The 23,172-nt window shown below is 39.1% G+C and overlaps 1 protein-coding gene across 1 annotated transcript in view; it reads left to right on the top strand.

The window, feature by feature from the left end:
- LOC126252771 (sialin-like) overlaps window positions 1-23,172 on the top strand; it is a 114,587-nt gene that overhangs the window by 50,113 nt on the left and 41,302 nt on the right. Inside the window, exons 5-7 of the mRNA XM_049953698.1 lie at window positions 9,122-9,336; window positions 13,225-13,377; window positions 22,501-22,633. Coding sequence (XP_049809655.1) covers window positions 9,122-9,336; window positions 13,225-13,377; window positions 22,501-22,633 — 501 coding nt within the window. The remainder of the gene's footprint in view (window positions 1-9,121; window positions 9,337-13,224; window positions 13,378-22,500; window positions 22,634-23,172) is intronic.

Here is a 23,172-nt window from a genome sequence, read left to right as displayed (position 1 = left end):
CTGACTCAGTTTTTCAGGATAGCAGATAGGAAGTTGCGGTGCAGAAAATGGCCCAGAGATCACAGTGTGTGTGTTTGTGTGAAGTGTTATGAAATACTGCGTGTGCAGTGACTGGTAGTGAGATATGAGTAAACAGTGTGGCATTAAATTATTTATTATGTTTTTGTAAAAAAAGTATTGTATACCAGGAGCAAATGTTCAAAAGTTCAAAAAATGTTTGAATGTGTGTGAATTCCTATGGGACCAAACTGTTGAGGTCATCGATCCCTAGACTTACACACAACTTAAACTAACTGATGATGCTAAGAAAAACACACACACCCATGCCCGAGGGAGTACTCGAACCTCCGGCAGGAGGGACCGAGCAATCAGTGACATGGTGCCTCTAACAGCGCATCCACTCCGTGCGGCCAGGAGCAAATCTAATGATTGTCTCTAACTAGAAGACTGTAAATGTATGTGTATAGGAATAAGCTTATTTTAAATTGGTCTAAACTTGTAAATACTTTGACATGTCCTATATCCTTGTAAAAAGATATCTATGGATGAATGAAATTGCTATTACTACTACTACTACTACTACTACTACCACTACTTCTATAATGGTATATAAAACACACAGCTCATTTTTTTTTGAACTACTAGTTTAACTTACAGATTAAGTGACCCTTGACGCCAAAAACTGGCTGTGGTTCTATCTTCCTATAAAAAGGAAAACAGTATTTTAAAAATAGAAAAATTATCTGCATTATTTGTCAAAATACCCAAATACTGGTTCCATATCAGTGCAAAACATATGAGGCTCACTTTATTGGCACTACTCATCTAATGTAAAGGTTAAGATACACTCAGGAGCCAAAACACGATTGTGGCTCGATTTTTGTATCCCAATGGTGCAAGAAACAGTGTTACAATATTTCCACAACTCACATGCAAACACACCGTCAGTCATAACCTCCAAGACGGGATAGAAATTTAATGTGGTGCATCACTTAATCTGCACACTTTCGTAATATGCAAGGATAACGACAAAAACAGTAATACTTTACCTCACCAAGCACCTTTTACAGGGAAGAAGATAATGCATCATGTATTATACAGAAATAATGTAATATATATTACTGACTGTTTAATGTAATTTTATTACGTTCGATCTTGGGCCTGCTTGATGCTGTTACTGGTGCTAAGGGATAAAATCTTCATTATCTAACATTTTAGAATTTTAAAGCAGATGTTCTTTGTAAGCTAAGTTTAGGTACCAGTGTTTTTATGAGGAGGAGAACACGCTTTTTAAGGACCAGCCATGAAAACCTCTCATCCCCAACTGTATGCATTAAATCATCAACATAACATCAAGAACGATGAAGGTGCGCAGCTCACAGTGGAAGAGGCGAATGCTTCTTGCACGTGCATTTAGTGAAATATGATGTGCTTGGAGATTACAATAACAATTCCTTGATGCACATGTGCAGACAACACGTCTCCTCTTGTCTGAGATCTTGCTAAGTCGGTTCGGTGAAATAAGACACTCTTTGAAGCCTCTCAGCAATTCCTTGACTGTTCTTGTGTGGACTTCAACAAGTCCTGCAAGAGAGTTTAGTTCTCACATACAAAGTCATTGGTTTTGGTGGTGATCTGAACACCTTTACAGAAGTAAACATGAAAATAATACAGTTGTTCAAGAAAAGCTGATTTACAGATTTTGCCCTCAAAACACAGTACAGAATCAATTTTATTTTGTTAACACAGGTACATCTGTTAAAAATTGGTTAGATTTCACATATGCTCTCAAATTGTAATAACTTTTTGCATGTATGAGATGAGCTCACAAGAAGTGTTGAAGGTGAATAATGGGTGAACATCCTCCGAAGTGACTTAATGGAAGTCAGGAACAGCGAGAAACTAGTAATCTTGACTGGGTTTCTGCTGATTAGGCTATTAAGGCTTGAATGTGCTCAACTGTAATAGATAATGAGATATGCTTCAAGGAGCCTAGACACTTTTTAAATCCTATTTTCTAGTTTTTGAGAACAGATCAAAGAAAATTAATCAATTGCTTACAATATATCTTTCACTTGGTTGCAAATTTCTTCTGCCTGTGTCAGACGAATCAAAAGAAATGTATATAATTTTCTTAAGACTTTTCGATATTACTGGATGTTAGTGTACTGCTTATCATAAGCCTATTGTAGGGTGTTGACACTATCTTTGTTACTTTCATTCAAAAAACAGATAGCTGACCAATGGACTGTTCACAGTTCTGACTGCTTAACAGTATAATATCCATCAGGAAGAATGAACATGTAAAATTTGTCAGTATCAGAAACAAGCAAAAGGTGCCTTTTGTAACATATGCAGGCACTGAGTGCATGCTGAAACCAATTGTGCCACAAGAAATCATAGCTGAAATTGTGGTTCATATTCTGTGAAAGTCCAATTATGTACGCCATTCATTGTAGCCTGTTATTTTCATTGTAGATGCAATAATGAATATTCAGATTTCAAATTACACAGAGGTAGTGTTCCTATGAAGTAGTTCACAAATAAGCTAAATTTCATTGCCAAGGCTCTGAATGAAGTCTTGAGCAATGCAAAATAGAAAGAATGGGTATAAGTTGCAAAGAAGAACAAGGTTTTCAGTCAGCGAAGCTTTGTTGTATTTCCTATGAAGAATTTCAGGAAGATGAAATAAAAGATAGAGGTCACTGTATCTTTACTGCTGCGTTTAAAGGAACTTCACATGTTGGTTACAATTTGAACTATAGACCTAGTTATACAATACCCATTCCATTTCACAAATTGAGCAATTATGATGCTCCATTTTTTATTACAAACATAGATGAAGATGTGATGATAATCAGTGACATAGAAATAAAAGTAATCTGGGATATGCTAATTGTTATCATCGAACATGAAGGAGTATAAATCAGCTTTGAGAAACATTGCTGTAATTCACCAAAAAAGATATTGTGATGTAAGATTCAAGTATATAGACTCGTTTACTTTTTAGCGTGTTCTTTAGAAAGGAAAGGATCATATTTAAAAACAGACGATCTTAGTGCAATAAGAAAATTTTTTTCCAAATGAAACAGAGTTTAATAATGAGATTTTATATATCTCTGGTCCCTTTAGATCTAAGTTCTCTTTAATGGAATCCAGCATCGTTTGCACTCACGCTGGAGGCGGGCAGACATATTTTATTTGCTGTTTCTTCAACAGCCTGGCTATCTCAATGGACACGCCAGCCACCACCATAGGGAATAAAAACCAGTCCTGCATCGCACATGCGAAGAGTGTAACACCTTTCTTCAGTAGAGGGCTATGGATGTCAGTGTCTCTGATCCATCTACAGTGATGTTGTAGCGCCATCCTTTGGTACCTGTGTTGTTCTAGCGAGGAATATATTGGCGAGTCACTGCATCAAATGTCAATAAGCACCTGAAGATGACGAGCAGCCATCTTGAAATATTATGCAACTGTCACAACATTATGTGACGTGATACTCATCAACCATTGAAGCAGTTACTATGTCAGGAAATTCTCAGACAGCAAAAACTATATTATTTGTGGAGGTATGTTCCATCTATGCATCTAATTGAAGGCAGTTCATATATCGCCATACACGTTTCGCTTCTTTTATTTGTGAACCATCTTCAGTGGCCTGTAATATACATATAATAAATTAATGTGTTATGTGCTAGTTACAATATGTTACTATGTTATATTTTCTCATGTTTTTTTCTTGTTTGTCAGGTTGGAATCAGCCTTTGTAGCACAATTTCGTGATGTGAAATCATCGTTCGGTGTTACGATTTTCAGTTCTCTTAGCCCATGTGTATGGTCCTGGAGATGTGTTCATTAGTCTCCATGCTCCAGTTGGCAGATCTCTGGCGGTCTTTCGCCCATATCTGTTTCAATACATCACATACATCACTTTGACTCAACACTTTGTGTTGAACATGTGCATGTTTACATTGTGTAGCATTGCCAAGTGGCATTGTGTGTTTATCTTTTGTTTGTATTGTGTGTGTGTGTGTGTGTGTGTGTGTGTGTGTGTGTTTGTTGTGTATTTTGTTGTGTGTACATGTGTCGTTCTTTGTGGGAGCATTATATTTTTAAATGTACATTAGTATGTGTGTGTGTTTGTGTGTGTGTGTGTGTGTGTGTGTAAGAGAGAGAGAGAAAGAGAGAGAGAGAGAGGGAGAAGGGAGGAGAGAGAGAAAGAGAGAGAGAGAGAAAAAGGATGGACAGGAAGGTTCTTTAAACTCTGATTATGTTCCAGCTCTCTGTTTGTTATTGTTTTACTGGCTAATATGATCAGGGAGTTAATGCTTGTATGGGTTTAGTCATTAAGTACAATCTTTTTCATAACAAGGGCTCTTTGTATGTGAAAATTTTCTTGATATGTCAGGAGCTTTTTGTTGACATTACTCACTCTAATAACTGTCTTGTGTTCCATGTTGAATTGTTCACATTCATGTTTTATCAACTGTTTTGCGAAGATTGTATAATGGTTCTTTTCATATTTCCAACTTCTTATATGTCCTTTATATCTAGTTTTGAAGTTCCTACATGCGAACCCCAGATATAGTGATTCATATTCTTGGCACTCTGACTGGTGTATACCTGTTTCTTGATATTTATCTGGTCTCTCTGTTGTTTTTAAATGTGATTTGAGTGTGTTTCTTGTTCTGTAAGCAATGTGTAATTTCAGTTTGTTTAATATATTTGCTATCTTGTATGTTGCTTTGTCTTTGTAAGTTAAATTGTACCTTTTTTCTGTTAGCTGTGTCATTGTATTTCTGTTTTGTGTTTCTGTGTGTGCTGCAGTGTCTTTAGTGTTGTGTTCTCTGCTTGTTTTCATTTTTCTTTGCTTCTATTTTAATATTTTGGTTTGACTTTTTTTTACTATAAGGGTGCTGTAACCATTGTTTGTGGCATTGAGTGGAATATTATTTAGTCTGTGTAACATCTGTTTTGGGGCCACTAACTTCTGATTTTGCAGGTGGTTGGATGAAGCATGTATAATTGTGTCTGTGGCTGTTGGCTTTCTGAAGATGCCAAATGTGTGTTTATTGTGGTCTCTTGTTATATCCAAAACAAACTATTTGCTTTATATTTCTTTTGCCATGGTGAATTCAATATTTGCATATATATTGTTTATGCCTGTATTAAGTTTGCCAGTTTTGTCTGTTGGTTCATCAACCATACAGATTATGTCATCCACATATCAGTACCAGTAAATAATTTTGTATCCTTTCTTTGGGGTGACTGTATCAAAGAGTGTGTTTTCTACATCTACATCTACATTTATACTCCGCAAGCCACCCAACGGTGTGTGGCGGAGGGCACTTTACGTGCCACTGTCATTACCTCCCTTTTCTGTTCCAGTCGCGTATGGTTCGCGGGAAGAACGACTGTCTGAAAGCCTCCGTGCGCGCTCGAATCTCTCTAATTTTGCATTCGTGATCTCCTTGGGAGGTATAAGTAGGGGGAAGCAATATATTCGATACCTCATCCAGAAACGCACCCTCTCGAAACCTGGCGAGCAAGCTACACCGCGATGCAGAGCGCCTCTCTTGCAGAGTCTGCCACTTGAGTTTGCTAAACATCTCCATAACGCTATCGCAGTTACCAAATAACCCTGTGACGAAGCGCGCCGCTCTTCTTTCGATCTTCTCTATCTCCTTCGTCAACCCGATCTGCTACGGATCCCACGCTGATGAGCAATACTCAAGTATAGGTCGAACGAGTGTTTTGAAAGCCACCTCCTTTGTTGACGGACTACATTTTCTAAGGACTCTCCCAATGAATCTCAACCTGGTACCCGCCTTACCAACAATTAATTTTATATGATCACTCCACTTCAAATCGTTCCGCACGCATACTCCCAGATATTTTACAGAAGTAACTGCTACCAGTGTTTGTTCCGCTATCATATAATCATACAATAAAGGATCCTTCTTTCTATGTATTCGCAATACATTACATTTGTCTATGTTAAGGGTCAGTTGCCACTCCCTGCACCAAGTGCCTATCCGTTGCAGATCTTCCTGCATTTCGCTACAATTTTCTGTGTGGTTGATGAATATGTTTGCCAATGTTCCTGATACTGGGAATCCCATTGGAAGCCCATCTTCATATAAGTAAAGTTCTTTTTCAAATTAGAAGTAATTTTAGGGTGCATTGCTTTGATGGTTTTAGTTATGTTGCCTGCAGGTAGTGTTTTGTATGCCAGTAAGTATTCTTCAATTAGTTTTATTGTGTCTGCAGTGGTTATTGAGGTGTACATGATCTCTACATCAAAAGAGATGAATGATGCTGTTTGTGTCTTTTATTTGTTTTATGAGTTCATTTGTGTCTTTCACTGTTCTGCTGTTCTTCATGTCAAAATGTTGCATTATGATTTTGTTCATGTGTTTTGCCACATGGTTAGATGGTGCATTCATGAAATTAATAATAGGCCTGAACAGAATAAGGTGTTTGTGGACCTTGGGTTGGCTTCTGAGTGTTGGTGCTTTTGGGTTCTTCTCTGTGATATATTGTTTTTATTTATACTTTAGTATGTGTCTAACGTCATCGAGGCTGTTTATTTTGTATGTCTGGGAAAGTACTGTTGGATCAGATTTGAGTTTTGTGATATTGTTAGAGGAGATGAAGTCTCAAGTTTTTTTTTCCATATACTGTTCTGTGTAATGCTGTTCCCTTTATCAGCTCTTGTGAGTGTGATGTTGTTGGCTTCTACTTTTCCTTTCTTTTTGGTGCTGTTTTCTGTTTTGCTCTTTCTTTGAGATGGTGATAATGTTGCTTATTTCTTTCTTCACAAGTTCTTGGGTAAGCCCCAAATTTGTAGTGTTATTTTCTTGTTTCTCTTCCTCTGTCAGCATGATTTCTGTTTCTATAATCAGATTTTCTATGTAGTGGTTATTTATTTTTGTACTGATGCTTCTCTAACAGCTGTGTTTCTTTCTCCATTAATCCTGTATCTGTGAGATTTGTTAGTTTTGGGATTTTGTTTCTGGTTATTTTTGCTAGTGAGTGTTCTGATTTTTCGGTTGTATTTTTTCTGAGTATATTGCAGTGTTCTTGCTGCAATGTGTTCAATACACACAGACACACACACACACACACACACACACACACAAATATCGACTAAAAAATCAGGCTCCCACAAAGAACGACACACATATTCACACACACATGTACAAATACCCACACACAGACACATACACAAAAGAAATGGAAAAATCAAACCACACACACAACAAAAACAAAAGACAAAAGGTAAACATACAGCTACAGTTGGCAATACTACACACTGTAAACAAACACATGTTCAACACAAAATGTAAAGTCAAGTAATGTATGAGGTGTGTTGAAACATATATGCGTTAAAAAACGCCGGAAATTGGCCAACTGGAACGTGGAGAATAATGAATACATCCCCAGGATCACAAACATGGGCTAACAGTGTTGATAATCGTAAGTAATACCGAACGATGATTTCAGATCACAAAATTTGTGTTACAAAAGTTGATTCTAACTTGCCAAACAAGAGAAAAATATGACAGAATGTAACATAATAACATATTGTAACTACCACATAATAAATTTATTATGTGTATATAAAGAAACAGGTGTTACAGGCCACTGAAGATGCTTCTCAACTAAAAGAAGCAAAAATTCTACAGCAATAAATAAACTGCCTTCAATTAGTTGCGTAGACGGAAAATTCCTCCGCGAATTTTGAAACAACTGAGGAATGATGGAAAACAGAAAAAGACTATATTACTCACTAAGGAAATTTAAAACAATGGTTGCATCATAAATTGGAATGAAAAAAAAGATTTATAAAATTTTATCATTTAACAACCTCCCTAGGTGAAACTATACATTGAGGTAAATGCACAGAAAAGGGTGAATACAGTTATGATTTCAAAAAATGGCTCTGAGCACTATGCGACTTAATGTCTAAGGTCATCAGTCGCCTAGAACTTAGAACTAATTAAACCTAATTAACCTAAGGATATCACACACATCCATGCCCAAGGCAGGATTCGAACCTGCGAGCATAGCGGTCGCTCGGCTCCAGACTGTAGCGCCTAGAACCGCACGGCCACTCCGGTCTCGCAATGATTTCAGGAAGAATTTTTGAAACATATGAATAACTGCATATTTGGTAAAATGATGAAAAAAGTGTATACTTAAGGAAAATCTTATTGCTATTTAATTGAATAAACTTGATGTTGTGTTTGACTAACTAACAGAAATTGGAATAATTATTTTAGATAATTCAAAGATTCATCCTGTTGACATTCCCTATGGCTAGATATACAAAAATTTTCCATAACATATGTTAAACTGTGTTATACTGAACCTAATAGTTTATTTTATCATATTAACCTCCAAATATTCATGATGATACCAATAATGACATCCCTACCCGATCTGATACCTCAGGTTTCCTAGAAGACATCAAACAGAACATCTCACTTCTAAACAACAAGAAAACGGTATTAGTGAAAGACGAGTTAAATAGGGAATCTCTAGTCGAATTTACTGGGCTGAAAGCTAAAAACGAGGACCCACATCGCTGGGAAACAGCGGGCCTCCCCCTCAAAAGTCGACTCGTATCCCAGATGGCTTTGACGCTGTTTTACCTCCAGAAAACAGGTGCTGCCAAATCCCGCCTCTAATCAAGCTGCATGTGCGACTTTCTTCTCTCAATCGACTGCTCGTAGCAAGTGAGTCTACTGCAGCGTCCCTGGCTGATTATTTCTGTACTGAGTCTCCCATATCAAGTGCATTCAGTTTAGTGTGGACGTCGGAGCAAAAATTACGTGTGTTACCAGTGTTGCGTGTTGTGAAAGTGAGGTTATGATGGAACATCCTTCTTAAAACAGTTGGGTTATCGTAACAGCATTAAGTGGATGGGAAATGAATCGTAACTTTATCTACGGCCTGTACTTTAGTTTATAGCCTATGGAACTTACATGCTAGATGCTCATAGTTGTTACACAGAAACTTCAAAAGTAACTTTAAGAAATCATACGTCTGACTGTAATGTACAGTGAGTATTACCTGTTGTTACAGAGCTGCTGTGTCGTTTGTTTGCCGACAGGAATATTTATTGGAACCCTCGTATCCATGGCGGTGACGGGCGTTCTGTGCGAGACCATCGGTGGCTGGCCGCTTTCCTTCTACGTTTTCGGAGGCGTCGGACTGCTGTGGTGCGTGCCTTGGTTCTTCCAGGCTGCAGATTCGCCGTCGCAGCACCCGTACATCGACCCAGTCGAACGCAACTACATCAAGGCTACAATACGGTCAGCTGCTAAGGTAACATACCCATTCACTAGCTCTTCCTGTGCCACAAAATAATGACCTTGTACATTTACTGTAATTTCCCTGTTGTGACGGTCTGCAGGTGTCCCATACGGCCTCTGCTAGCTGAAAGTTGTGAGAGGTTTACCATACTATTTTTTTAAATCACATTTGCGATTTCGCGTAAAAATACCTCAAACTTGTCAGCCACTTTGCTACAGTTGTGGTGCTGTCTCTACCAAGGACAAAGTTTAAAGTTGATCAGACATGCTCCTCATTTTTGAATTTAACTATTATTTGTATTTTTCTTGTTATATTCGTCAGACACATTGTCATAGAGTCGTCATAACCTAGTAAGCTGAACACCGTCAACAAGATAGTGCTTGCCATGTATAAGCTACCACTGACTTAAAAATGTAAATGTTCGTAGCAACCTAAGAGCCATTTTATTACGCCATCGCTTTTGCAGTAACAGACACTGACCACCGAGAAACAGAGAGAATTGTCACTGAACCCACTGTCAGGAGATGTGGTGTTCAAGTCGTCATCTGTGTTTTGTGCGTTGAGTAAATAAGAAGCAAAATCCTTAATGGTACCACTGAGAATGTTACGATCGATTTCCTTCCTTATACCTAAAAAATCCGAACTTGGGCTCTTTACCTAACCACCCCGTCGTCAACAGTACGTCAAAAATCAATCTCTATCCTGTGCGTCTTAAAAATATATATCACTAAATGAGTCATTTACGAGGTGTGGCTCGAAAAAAACCGGACTAGTACTGGTGAAACAATAAAACGAATGCAATAAGGCTGAAAGTCGCGTGGCCTGTCACGTGACTCTCGCTCCGCCTACTGCTCGAGTTTCATCTGCCTCCTGCACTCAGTCTGCCCGTGGCGTCTGTTTTAAGTAGTTGACGTTTTGTCTGTGCGTCGGAAAATGTTGAGTGTACAGAAAGAACAGCGTGTTAACATCAAATTTTGTTTCAAACTAGGAAAATCTGCAAGTGAAACGTTTGTAATGTTACAACAAGTGTACGGCGATGATTGTTTATCGCGAACACAAGTGTTTGAGTGGTTTAAACGATTTAAAGATGGCCGCGAAGACACCAGTGATGACACTCGCACTGGCAGACCATTGTCAGCAAAAACTGATGCAAACATTGAAAAAATCGGTAAACTTGTTCGACAAGATCGCCGTTTAACAATCAGAGCAGTGTCTGAGTTAACAGGAGTTGACAAGGAAAGTGTTAGGCAGATTCTTCATGAAAGTTTCAACATGAACAAAGTGTGTTCAAAAATGGTTCCAAAGTGTCTCACAATTGAACAGAAGGAACACCGAAGAATGATTTGTTCTGACATCCTGGAAAACATTGAAAGTGATCCCACCTTCTTACAAAATGTTATTACTTGCGATGAATCGTGGTTTTTTACTTACGATCCCGAAACTAAACGCCAATCGATGCATTGGAAAACTCCTGGTTCTCCACGACAAAAAAAAGCACGAATGTCAAAATCGAAATTCAAGGCAATGATGATTTTTTTTTTTTTTTTGACATCAAAGGGATTGTGCACATTGATTGGGTACCAGAGGGACAAACAGTGAATCAGCATTACTACATTAGCGTCCTGGCTACCCTACGTGAGCGAGTACGGAGAAAACGGAACGATTTGTGGAGAAAAAAGTCATGGATCATTCACCAATACAATGCCCCAGCTCACAGTGCGTTGTCAGTGAAGACGTTTTTGGCAAAACACAACATTCCCATTTTAGATCATCCACCCTACTCACCTGATTTGGCCCCCTGTAACTTTTTTCTTTTCCCTAAAGTCAAGTCAGCTTTGAAAGGAACTAGATTTGAGACTGTTGAAGCAGTAAAAGAAAAAGCGACGGAAGTAATGTATGGACTTACCAAAAATGATCTGCAGCATTGCTATGAACAGTGGAAAATTCGTATGGAGCGGTGTAGAGACCGAGGAGGAGAGTACAGTGAAGGAGATAACATGAAATTGTAAATAATTGTAAATAAATGTTTTTTCCAGCATCAGTCCGGTTTTTTTCTAGCCGCACCTCGTATGTAAGTTTTAATTGTTAGGCTTTTTCATGATGGTAGGAAATTTCACCTGCTGGTTTTTAAAATTAATGGTTATAAAATGTTAATTTAAATTAGCTTCTAAATGAGACCAAGATGGAGAAATATGAAGATAATATTTTTAATTTTTCCAGAATATAATTTTGAGCATTATGCCGTCATTTTCATAGAGTACAGTTTGTATTATGCTCCTGCTATTTAAATCTATAAATCTATTTAACCTATTTTTATACGAAACATTTTAATATTAAAGTTGATATTTAAATTGATATAAATTATTTTTTTTGCATGTGTGTTTTTGATTCTTTTAACTGCGTTCTGTGGTATTTTTCCAGTTGGAACTGTTTTGGCAGTTGAACATAAATTAGAATTTTTTATGATACAGTATGGGATTATTGCAGATTTTAGCGTTAATCAATTACCATTCAATCCATCATTTCTACTGGGTCATTATTTCATTTTATTTCACGATAAGTCTTAATCAGACAAGAACTAGGACTTCAAATCGTAAATAAACAGATTAAGGAGATTAAAATTAAATGGAGAGATCATGTCAGAAGTATGAATAAAAATAGAATGCCTACGACAATAATGAGATATCCACCAACAGGAAAAGATCAGTGGAAAGACCAAAAAACCTTGGAGAGATGGAACAGAAACAAAGCAGAGACAGTATAGGAACTGAACAAGAGGTTGTAACAGACAAATGTCTAACTTTTAAAGAATGAAGTTGTTTTATATTAGAATTGTTTTAAGTATAAAAAAGAGATTACAGGAAGAAAAGAGTTTGAAATGACGTCTTTCCAGTTGGCCAATAGCGCATTTCTTGATGTGGTCTGATTAGGAACGTAGGAAGTTTCACGTGTATGCTTCTTCAGTATGACAGCGAAAAGTAACCTGGAAGCACTAGTAAAGTGGTCTATTAACATACGATCAGCAACAAGTCATACATTGGCAGTTTAATTGGAGACTCCCCCCCCCCCCCGCCCAGCTCAGGCAATATGGCATAGGATACTGTGTCTTCGCGATGTGTGCTACGTTCATTTCGACGGCAACGTGTATCGATCCAGGTAAAACCTTTTTTATAGGATTGGTCTTATATTCAAGAAAACTGTGGCTCAAATCGCCTTCCAGTCATCGATATTTATATTTTCCGTGGTTAACCTGAATCGATTGCGGTCAAGGGTGAGAAGGTCCGTTTGAAAATGACCCATGCTTCCCCATTGTCCACATCGAGCTTGTGTTCTTTCTTTAGTGGCATCGTCGTCGATGGGGCATTGAACCCAACTCTTTCATCGAACCCTTACCACACACTGCACTACCCCAGCTCCAAACACAGATCCTAGATAAGCTGTCCGGCTGCGCTATCATAATGCGTCAACAAATCAGCCACAGGGAACTGTCCTTGTCAAATATTTTACATAATCGGTAATTACGTAATTGAACCAGAAAACATATGGAAATGGAATATTTGAGTTTAACTTCCCGTCGGCAAAGTGGTCATTTGAGATGAACAGGAGCTTGATTAAGGAAGGATGAGGAAGGATATCAGCCGTGTCCCTTGACAATCACAGCTTCTGGGTTAGCCAGGGGCGATTTAGGGAAACCACGGGAAACCTAACTCTGGTTGGGCAGATGGGGATCAGAACCATCATCTTCCCGAATGCGACTCCAGTGTGCTAACCACTGCCTCAGATAGCTCGGTGCATTAATCCAGATTTCATAAAGTCGTTCAGTTACCCTTTAACTTTGGGAACTACGTGAACATTACTGAAGAGTATAAAGTTGACGGTGTTGCGTCTTTGGTGTTACAGAAGAACCTGCCTGTGCCGTGGAAGAGCATTATGTCATCGCCGGCTGTCTGGGCTCTCGTCGCAATCATGGTTACTTTCGACTGGATCTTCTATCTGCTCATCACGTCGCTGCCGCAGTACATCGCTCAAGTCTTGCACTTCGATATCCGCAGCGTGAGTCACATAACAGTGCTTCTTCCATAACTGAAAGAGTAATCTACAGTAATACAGATTTTTTTGCTGTAGTGTTTCATTTCCGCAAGATGATCGCTGTTGGTTATGAATAATGCTAATATACTGTGCATGTGCGTACACAGAAATTTACCCATGCGGACTCTAGAATGGTGTTTCTTGTGTAACACATTTGGTGAGTTTGGCTGTATGTCATTGGTACCACACAGTCTATTTTTGAAAGTACTATCATATGGGATATCGAGTGAGATTTGTGACTGGACTGAGGATTTTCTGGTGAGGAGTACACTGCATACTCTTTGTATAGAGATTCATAGACAGATTTTGAAGTTAAATCGGTTGTGCCCCAGGAAATGTATTAGAATACTTGCTGTTCAGTTTGTATATTAATGATCTTGCACACAATATTAATAATAAGCTCAAACTTTTTGCAAATGATGCAGTTATCTACAATGAAGTAGGCGAGAATATTGTACCTGAAGATTAGTGTACCTAGGAACACATGATGTTTTGTTCTCGGTGTTTCAATCTAGTGACTAATTTTAGAATCACACGAAGGAATGCGTTCTAGAAACCGCCATAAGCAGTTCCCAGCATTTTCTTCTGTTCTGTTGTAGTGAGATGTGAGATTGCGTCTTGTGCAGCGATTGTAAATAATACGAGTTCTACATATTTAAGTGTTGTATAGTATATTAAAGCTACTCGGAGGAAACTTAATTGTTCAGTTACAGCGCTTTAGGGTGTAGAAAATTCTGTATATTTTTAAAACTAGTTACATAATGTGTGGACGGTTAAACTATACTTCGTCGGTCGTACACCAACTTGTACCTTAAAAAGACAGAAGATTTTCTACTGTGGGACACGTGATATTTCAAAATGAACTAAGTGTCATTGCACTCTTATCAATTTTAGTGCCTCGAAAACGGAATTTGTGTTGGTTCCTAATAGCTACTTTTTCAAAATTTCTTAACTTAAACTGGTTTTTGATAATATTTCTTCTTAATTTGGTTTCGCTTCCTGATTATTGGTGTGTTGCAGAGCAGCAATGTAATATGGAGATAACCAAATACATTATTGACAAGATCTTCTCGAGTGCAACGCACAGACACAAAGTACCTCAAAGTGAATGCTATCATTTCAGTAAAATCACTTGTGCACCTACGTAGTTCCCAGTATTAATCACCATATTATCGATGGCTTTATACACTGTAGGGCAAGTACGCCTTCTCCTTCTATAATAACGTGCCATCTTCTGTGAGAACGGTCCAATGCTGTTGCACGAGCGGCTGCACGAAGACTGACTCCGTCCTACCAAAATCATTATTTATATACGAAATAGTGTTGCATCCTTGAACCCCAGGTTTTATATACGTCTATTACATGGCTTGCTAGAGGCAAAAGTCTGCAAACAGTTCCAAGGTATAGCAATCTCCCCTACTGTTGAAAATAGCTGCACAAATACTGTCAAAGTGATGTAAAGACTGGCAACTCACTTAAAATATTCAGAAATGTAAGGCATACGGGTGGCGCAAAACAGGTCTTAGAAAGTTCTTGCCTACTACTACGTAATATCGGATGATATATTCTAGTTATAATATTTATGCTACAGCAGACAACCTCAGATTTAATACAAAATGTTTTCAAAGTGGTTCCCTTCTGCAGCAATAAGTGTTTAGAGTCCCGAACTTAATTCTGTGACGACTTTCTGAAGAATATACAGACATACATTACTGAACTGGCAAAAACTCATCTTTCATTGAAACCTGGCGCTTGGTGAGTTAAGATGGCGGCGTCAGGAAGTTTGTGCGTGGTACTACTACGATTTTCTGAAACGAAATGTTGTAAGCTTTACGAGGTGGTCCACACTAGTTCAGCAACTGAGCAAATATTTGTGTACTAGTTGAATGCTACATCTACATACATACTCCGCAATCCACCATACGGTGCGTGGCGGAGGGTAATTTAACGCTTACACTGTAGAATCCTCTTTTAAGAAGGACATCAAATTACATACACACGCCTTTAAAGCATATTGTAGTTTTCGTAAGAATGCTCAAATGAATAAAGACACACTTGTAATCGACGACAATTAGCACCTTCAATTTATAGGGGCACTTTCATAACAAGCATACTATTTGAAAGAAAGCCGAAGTTGATCAGAATTGGTGAAAAACACATGATTAAGCTACGTCTCTTAACACTAAATTTACTAAACATAAACTATTTAAACACTGCCGATATTTCAAATAACGCAAACTGTAATGTAATTTTTAAGCTTATATACAGTACAAAAGCAAAAGTACGTAAGATGTTTCTGGTTATGCTTGCACTGGTACGTCTACCTTTCCTTGTGTCTTCCGTCCGCTGTGCCAAAAATTACAGCCAAACACAACGGATGTATTGACCACTATATCAAAACTCTGTATGGTAACGTAGTTATACCAGTTTATCCCCATTTCTTACTCTATTTTGTCAGTAAACAAACAGCTTGGCTCTCGCCGCCATATTGCGATCAGTTATACTGTATACGGTATTGCCCATGGAGGTAAAAAAAAAAGAAGGGAGTTGTCATTACGTCACAAATTTGAAGCCAATGTCCACCTACTTTTATATTCCAAAACATTAGGTTCATCGCATTTATTACTTCCATGGTTCACCACGATGATACTTCCCTGTGACGTTACCCTGACTTGCTTGTGCTCAGTTTCGAACGTTCGGGATATTTATTGATTTCATTATAGTATCCCAAATAGCATCTGGTGCTTTGATTGTGTAGAGACGTAGTTTTTACATCAAAAGTGTCAGCTTGCGTCGTTTGCGGGTGTGGTAATCGATCCGATCGTAACTTAAGTTTAAACGATGATTATGATGATATTCATCCCCCCATGAACCATGGACCTTGCCTTTGGTGGGGAGGCTTGCGTGCCTCAACGATACAGATAGCCGTACCGTAGGTGCAACCACAACGGAGGGGTATCTGTTGAGAGGCCAGACAAACGTGTGGTTCCTGAATAGAGGCAGCAGCCTTTTCAGTAGTTGCAGGGGCAACAGTCTGGATGATTGACTGATCTGGCCTTGTAACATTAACCAAAACGGCATTGCTGTTCTGGTACTGCGAACGGCTGAAAGCAAGGGGAAATTACAGCCGTAATTTTTCCCGAGGGCATGCAGCTTTACTGTATGGTTACATGATGATGGCGTCCTCTTGGGTAAAATATTCCGGAGCTAAAATAGTCCCCCATTCGGATCTCCGGGCGAGGACTACTCAGGAGGACGTCGTTAACAGGAGAAAGGAAACTGGCATTCTACGGATCGGAGCGTGGAATGTCAAATCCCTTAATCGGGCAGGTAGGTTAGAAAATTTAAAAAGGGAAATGGATAGGTTAAAGTTAGATATAGTGGGAATTAGTGAAGTTCGGTGGCAGGAGGAACACGACTTCTGGACAGGTGAATACAGGGTTATAAATAGAAAATCAAATAGGGGTAATGCAAGAGTAGGTTTAACAGCATAGTGAACAGCATAGTGAACGTATTATAGTGGCCAAGATAGACACGAAGCCCATGCCTACTACAGTAAAACAAGTTTATATGCCAACTAGCTCTGCAGATGACGAAGAAATTGAAGAAATGTATGATGAGATAAAAGAAATTATTCAGGTTGTGAAGGGAGACGAAAATTTAATAGTCATGTGTGACTGGAATTCGACAGTAGGAAAAGGGAGAGAAGGAAACATAGTAGGTGAATATGGATTGGGGCTAAGAAATGAAAGAGGAAGCCGTCTGTTAGAATTTTGCAAGAGCATAACTTAATTATAGCTAACACTTGGTTCAAGAATCATAAAGGAAGGTTGTATACATAGAAGAATCCTGGAGATACTAAAAGGTATCAGATAGACTATATAATGGTAAGACAGAGATTTAGGAACCAGGTTTTAAATTGTAGGACATTTCCAGGGGCAGATGTGGACTCTGACCACAATCTATTGGTTATGAACTGTAGATTAAAACTGAAGAAATTGCAAAAAGGTGGGAATTTAAGGAGATGACACCTGGATAAACTGACTAAGCCAGAGGTTGTACAGAGTTCAGGGACAGCATAAGGAAACAATTGACAGGAATGGGGGAAAGAAATACAGTAGAAGACGAATGGGTAGCTCTGAGGGATGAAGTAGTGAAGGCAGCAGAGGATCAAGTACGTAAAAAGACGAGGGCTAGTAGAAATCCTTGGCTAACAGAAGAAATATTGAATTTAATGGATGAAAGGAGAAAATATAAAAATGCAATAAATGAAGCACGCAGAAAGGAATACAAACGTCTCAAAAATGAGATCGACAGGAAGTGCAAAATGGCTAAGCAGGGATGGCTAGAGGACAAATGTAAGGATGTAGACGCTTATCTCACTAGGGGTAAGATAGATACAGCCTACAGGAAAATTAAAGAGACCTTTGGAGAAAAGAGAGCCACTTGTATGAATATCAAGAGCTCAAATGGAAACCCAGTTCTAAGCAAAGAGGGGAAAGCAGAAAGGTGGAAGGAGTATATAGAGGGTCTATACAAGGGCGATGTACTTGAGGACAATATTATGGAAATGGAAGAGGATGTAGATGAAGATGAAATGGGAGATACGATACTGCGTGAAGAGTTTGACAGAGCACTGAAAGACCTGAGTCGAAACAAGGCCCCGGGAGTAGACAACATTCCATTAGAACTACTGACGGCCTTGGGAGAGCCAGTCCTGACAAAACTCTACCATCTGGTGAGCAAGATGTACGAGACAGGCGAAATTCCCTCAGACTTCAAGAAGAATATAATAATTCCAATCACAAAGAAAGCAGGTATTGACACATGTGAAAATTACCGAACTATCAGTTTAATAAGTCACAGCTGCAAAATACTAACGCGAATTATTTACAGACGAATGGAAAAACTGGTAGAAGCCGACCTCGGGGAAGATCAGTTTGGATTCCGTAGAAATATTGGAACACGTGAGGCAATACTGTCCTTACGACTTATCTTTGAAGAAAGATTAAGGAAAGGCAAACCTACGTTTCTAGCATTTGTAGACTTAGAGAAAGCTTTTGACAATGTTGACTGGAATACTCTCTTTCAAATTCTAAAGGTGGCAGGGGTAAAATACAGGGAGCGAAAGGCTATTTATAATTTGTACAGAAACCAGATGGCAGTTATAAGAGTCGAGGGGCATGAAAGGGAAGCAGTGGTTGGAAAGGGAGTGAGACAGGGTTGTAGCCTCTCCCAGATGTTATTCAATCTGTATATTGAGCAAGCAGTAAAGGAAACAAAAGAAAAATTTGGAGTAGGTATTAAAATCCATGGAGAAGAAATAAAAACTTTGAGGTTCGCTGATGACATTGTAATTCTGTCACAGACAGCAAAGGACTTGGAAGAGGAGTTGAGCGGAATGGACAGTGTCTTGAAAGGAGGATATAAGATGAACATCAACAAAAGCAAAACGAGGATAATGGAATGCAGTCGAATTAAGTCGGGTGATGCTGAGGGAATTAGATTAGGAAATGAGACACTTAAAGTAGTAAAGGAGTTTTGCTATTTGGGGAGCAAAATAACTGATGATTGTCGAAGTAGAGAGGATATAAAATGTAGACTGGCAATGGCAAGGAAATCGTTTCTGAAGAAGAGAAATTTGTTAACATCGAGTATAGATTTAAGTGTCAGGAAGTCGTTTCTCAAAGTATTTGTATGGAGTGTAGCCATGTATGGAAGTGAAACATGGATAATAAATAGTTTGGACAAGAAGAGAATAGAAGCTTTCGAAATGTGGTGCTACAGAAGAATGTTGAAGATTAGGTGGGTAGATCACGTAACTAATGAGGAGGTATTGAATAGGATTGGGGAGAAGAGAAGTTTGTGGCACAACTTGACTAGAAGGAGGGATCGGTTGGTAGGACATGTCCTGAGGCATCAAGGGATCACCAATTTAGCATTGGAGGGCAGCGTGGAGGGTAAAAATCGTAGAGGAAGACCAAGAGATGAATACACTAAGCAGATTCAGAAGGATGTAGTTTGCAGTAGATACTGGGAGATGAAGGAGCTTGCACAGGATAGATTAGCATGGAGAGCTGCATCAGGACTGAAGACCACAACAACATGTTGATATTTGGAGCTTATGGGCGCTCAACAGCGAGGTCATCAGCGCCCTAACACTTCTTAAGACAAACGAATGTGTTTAAAAATCTCGAACATCGTTCCACACTCATGCATTCGAATCGAGCACCCAATCACTCTACCTTACATGCTCTAAAACAAATGAGAAAGGGTGAAAATAGCTATACATAAGACTAAAATAAAAGTAAAACGACAAAGGAGCTAAAAGAAAGGCCCAGGCAGAAGTAACTTGCTGACCAATTACAAAAATATGGGTGAGCCAGTCACCCTGTTAACACATTAAAACCATCGCCCTAAAATCTTTGGAAAATGTTTGTCAATTCCGAAAACTTTACAACTCTAATCATGTTCGTTTGAACATTACTGAAAAGAGAGGACAGATATTCGGCAAATCGGCTACGGCCTGCTGGTCGGAAAATAAAACTCACGCACAGTTATCTGTAAGCCACAAGTATCACACATTGCACGGTTCTCTTGCCGGAGCAAGATGCCAAGCGTCATATGGCTGCTAGGGTTTAAGGGATTCAGATTTAATTCGTAGTTGGAGCCTTTCAAGCAATATTTTCTTCTGTATACACATATTTTGCTTGCGTTGTTTACTTTTATTGTAGTGCTCTTACAGTATTTCTCTCACTTAACGTTAGATTTCCTATCAACCAAATACGCAGTTCTGTTTCATTGACATTTCAATAATCGTTCTCGTTGTTGACATACACAAGATACGATAGCATGCCTTGCTTCTTTCTCATTGCACACTTTTATGGGCTAACAAAGAAGGCGTACGGAAGTCTTTTTTACAAACTTGAGCGTTAAAATGTTGAGCCTACTAGTTAAAAGCTGAAAATGTGACAAAGAAGAAGCAGCACCAGTAAGTTCGGTGTTCAGCTTAATTTGCTATCGATAACTGCACTAGAAGTGGAATTAAATGGATTACGAAAGCATCCTTTTCGCATCACATCCGTCTCTTCTTGGTTATCCAAAATTTGTCAACGAAAAACAAGTTACATTAATGAGGCCAAAAGTGTCGTATTACTAGAGCAAAAACGCATTCTTGAATAGAAAAAAATTCGAAATTGCCTTAGTGACAGTACGTTGTTCACGTAAGCACTGTAATTTTTAGTGTTTAAACCAGCTGTTGTGTGCACATGACAGAAATAATGAATAAGAAGCAACCGTAAACAGTAGTCTGCTAATGTTTTGGACTGTTTAAAATGGCGGCAGGCCCCGCCCACTCTGGCTTGAAAACAACATACAGCTTAAGTCTATAGTGCCATCTCCTTTCTTTTCTCACCTCCATGGCGCCATCTCCTTCATTGTTTAACGTCCGTGGTATTGCAAGTCTAGCAATGTATGTCTACGGAAGAATATCATTTTCTGCTGCACGAATATCTCTAAAAATTGCAGTACGAAGATCCTGGAGTGTTGCAGGGAATCTTTGAGATTCTGTCTTTTCGAGAGCCACATAATAAATTATCTTACGGGTTACGATCGAGGCTATGAGGGCGCCGTTCCACACCATTTCCAAGGAATGGTAAGGTGTCTAGGTCGTCGACCTGGTATCTAAACGTCGCTTGAAGAAAAGGAAGACGTCAGCAGTACGGCGTGGACGTGAGTCATTCTGTATGAACCAGCAGTTCCACTGCATTCGGCGGCCTCGTGCAGCCAGTACTAATTCATGATGCAAGACTTGCTTGTATTTTTCTTCTGTGACAGATTTCTCAACAAATTTGGGCCTAATAATGCATTGTGCACAAATTTCTCACCAAACAGTGACTTTTTGTGGATAACGTGGAGCACTGGCGTGAACGTGTGGGTTCGAGGTACCGCTGTTCCAATGGTGCAAATGGCTCTGAGCACTATGGGACTTAACTTCTGAGGTCATCAGTCCCCTAGAACTTAGAACTACTTAAACCTAACTAAACTAAGGACATCACACACAACCATGCCCGAGGCAGGATTCGAACCTGCGACCGTAGCGGTCGCGCGGTTCCAGACTGTAGCGCCTAGAACCGCTCGGCCACTTCGGTCGGCTGTTGTTCCAATGTTAGTGCTTCCATTCTGGAATGTGATTTGAGAAATTAGTGTGTGAGCTACAGCATTTTCAAAGGTACGGTACAACAATATCACAAGGAGAATCATTTATGGCGTGTAATTAAACTACTGTAGACAGTACTTTCTAACACATATTTCGCGCCACTCTATGGTATACTATGACTACTATAAAATATGCGCCAGACTGCGGTTCATTGATAGAATACGAGGGAAATGCAATAAGTATACAATGGAGATGGCATACAAATGACTTGTACGATCCATCCTAGAATATTGTTCCAGTTTGTGGGACCCGGTCCAAATATGATTGACAGGGGACGTTGAAGCGAAACAAAGTAGGGCAGAACGGATTGTCATAGATTTGTTTGATCCGTGGGAGAGCATCAGTAAGATGCTGCTAGAACTTAACTGGTAGACGCTTGAAGATAGACGCCAACTATCCCCTGAAAGCTTACTTCGTAAGTTTCTAGAAACTCTATAAGTGATGAATCCAGGAATATACTACAACGCCTTACAATTGAACACCATCTGCCGTGCAACTCACTGTGTTTTTTAGAGTATAGCTCTAAATGTAGATGTAATTGTGAGTATATGGTGTGAGATGTGACAAAACTGCTATAGAATGACGATATTGTGGATGATTATTTTTCTGAATAAATGACGCTTGGAGTCTTAATCCTTCATATTACACAATGATGAATTCGGAAACAAGTTATTTCACTTGACTTCTGAAACTACAATGAAGAAGACATTACAGTCTCAACACTTCGGCGTGCTGGTCACAGCATGTGCGACACGAACTGCTATTTGATGATCAGACTTTCTTATTACTACAATAATATGACGCATAGACTCTTAGTTTAGTCGAGAAGTACGTTGTCAATAACACTCTGTATTCCTGTTTTTCCGCAGAATGGGATCATATCAGCCATTCCTCACATCACTGGTGGCGCTGGCAGTTTGGCATTTGTGTGGCTTACTGACTTCCTGCTCCGGAAAGAATGCATGTCCAAAATGTGCAGTTTCCGCCTAGTAAATGGGTTCGGTAAGTGCTGGCTGACTAAAATTTCAAATCTTACATTAGTAACAACTTACATCGATATTCGGAACTGCGCAGATGTATGCATAAGACAGTAACTTTTCTGTTGTAACTAATATTTTACTTTCTCTATTACTCCTGCTGCGTAGAGTTAATTATATTTCAGAAGGCTAGCAGCCACTATTACAAACAAGAAGCCAGCCTAAGGAGGGCGGGATAAGAAATACATTTAGTGAACGCTGACAGGTGGCACTGCCTGACAAAGTTGTGCTGCTGAACTTACTACCACGAGGTGGCAAAAACAACTCCATAATTATTTTTCCTTGGAAAAAGGTAAAGTAGTGAGTTCGACAGAACGAGGGTGAAAAGTAAACTTGGGTTTAAGGCCTTGTCGAAGACAAGGTAATTAACGACGGAGCATAAGCTCGACGAGATTAAGGATGGGGAAGGAAATCGGGCGTGACCATTGAACGCAACAATACGGGCAGCTAGAGCAATCTAGAGACATAAAAGAAGACCTAAGTTTGGATGGCCACACGGAGAAC

Source organism: Schistocerca nitens, chromosome 4 (assembly GCF_023898315.1).
Source record: "Schistocerca nitens isolate TAMUIC-IGC-003100 chromosome 4, iqSchNite1.1, whole genome shotgun sequence".
NCBI classification, from domain to species: Eukaryota; Metazoa; Arthropoda; class Insecta; order Orthoptera; family Acrididae; genus Schistocerca; species Schistocerca nitens.
This window is presented reverse-complemented; position numbering and strand designations above follow the sequence as displayed.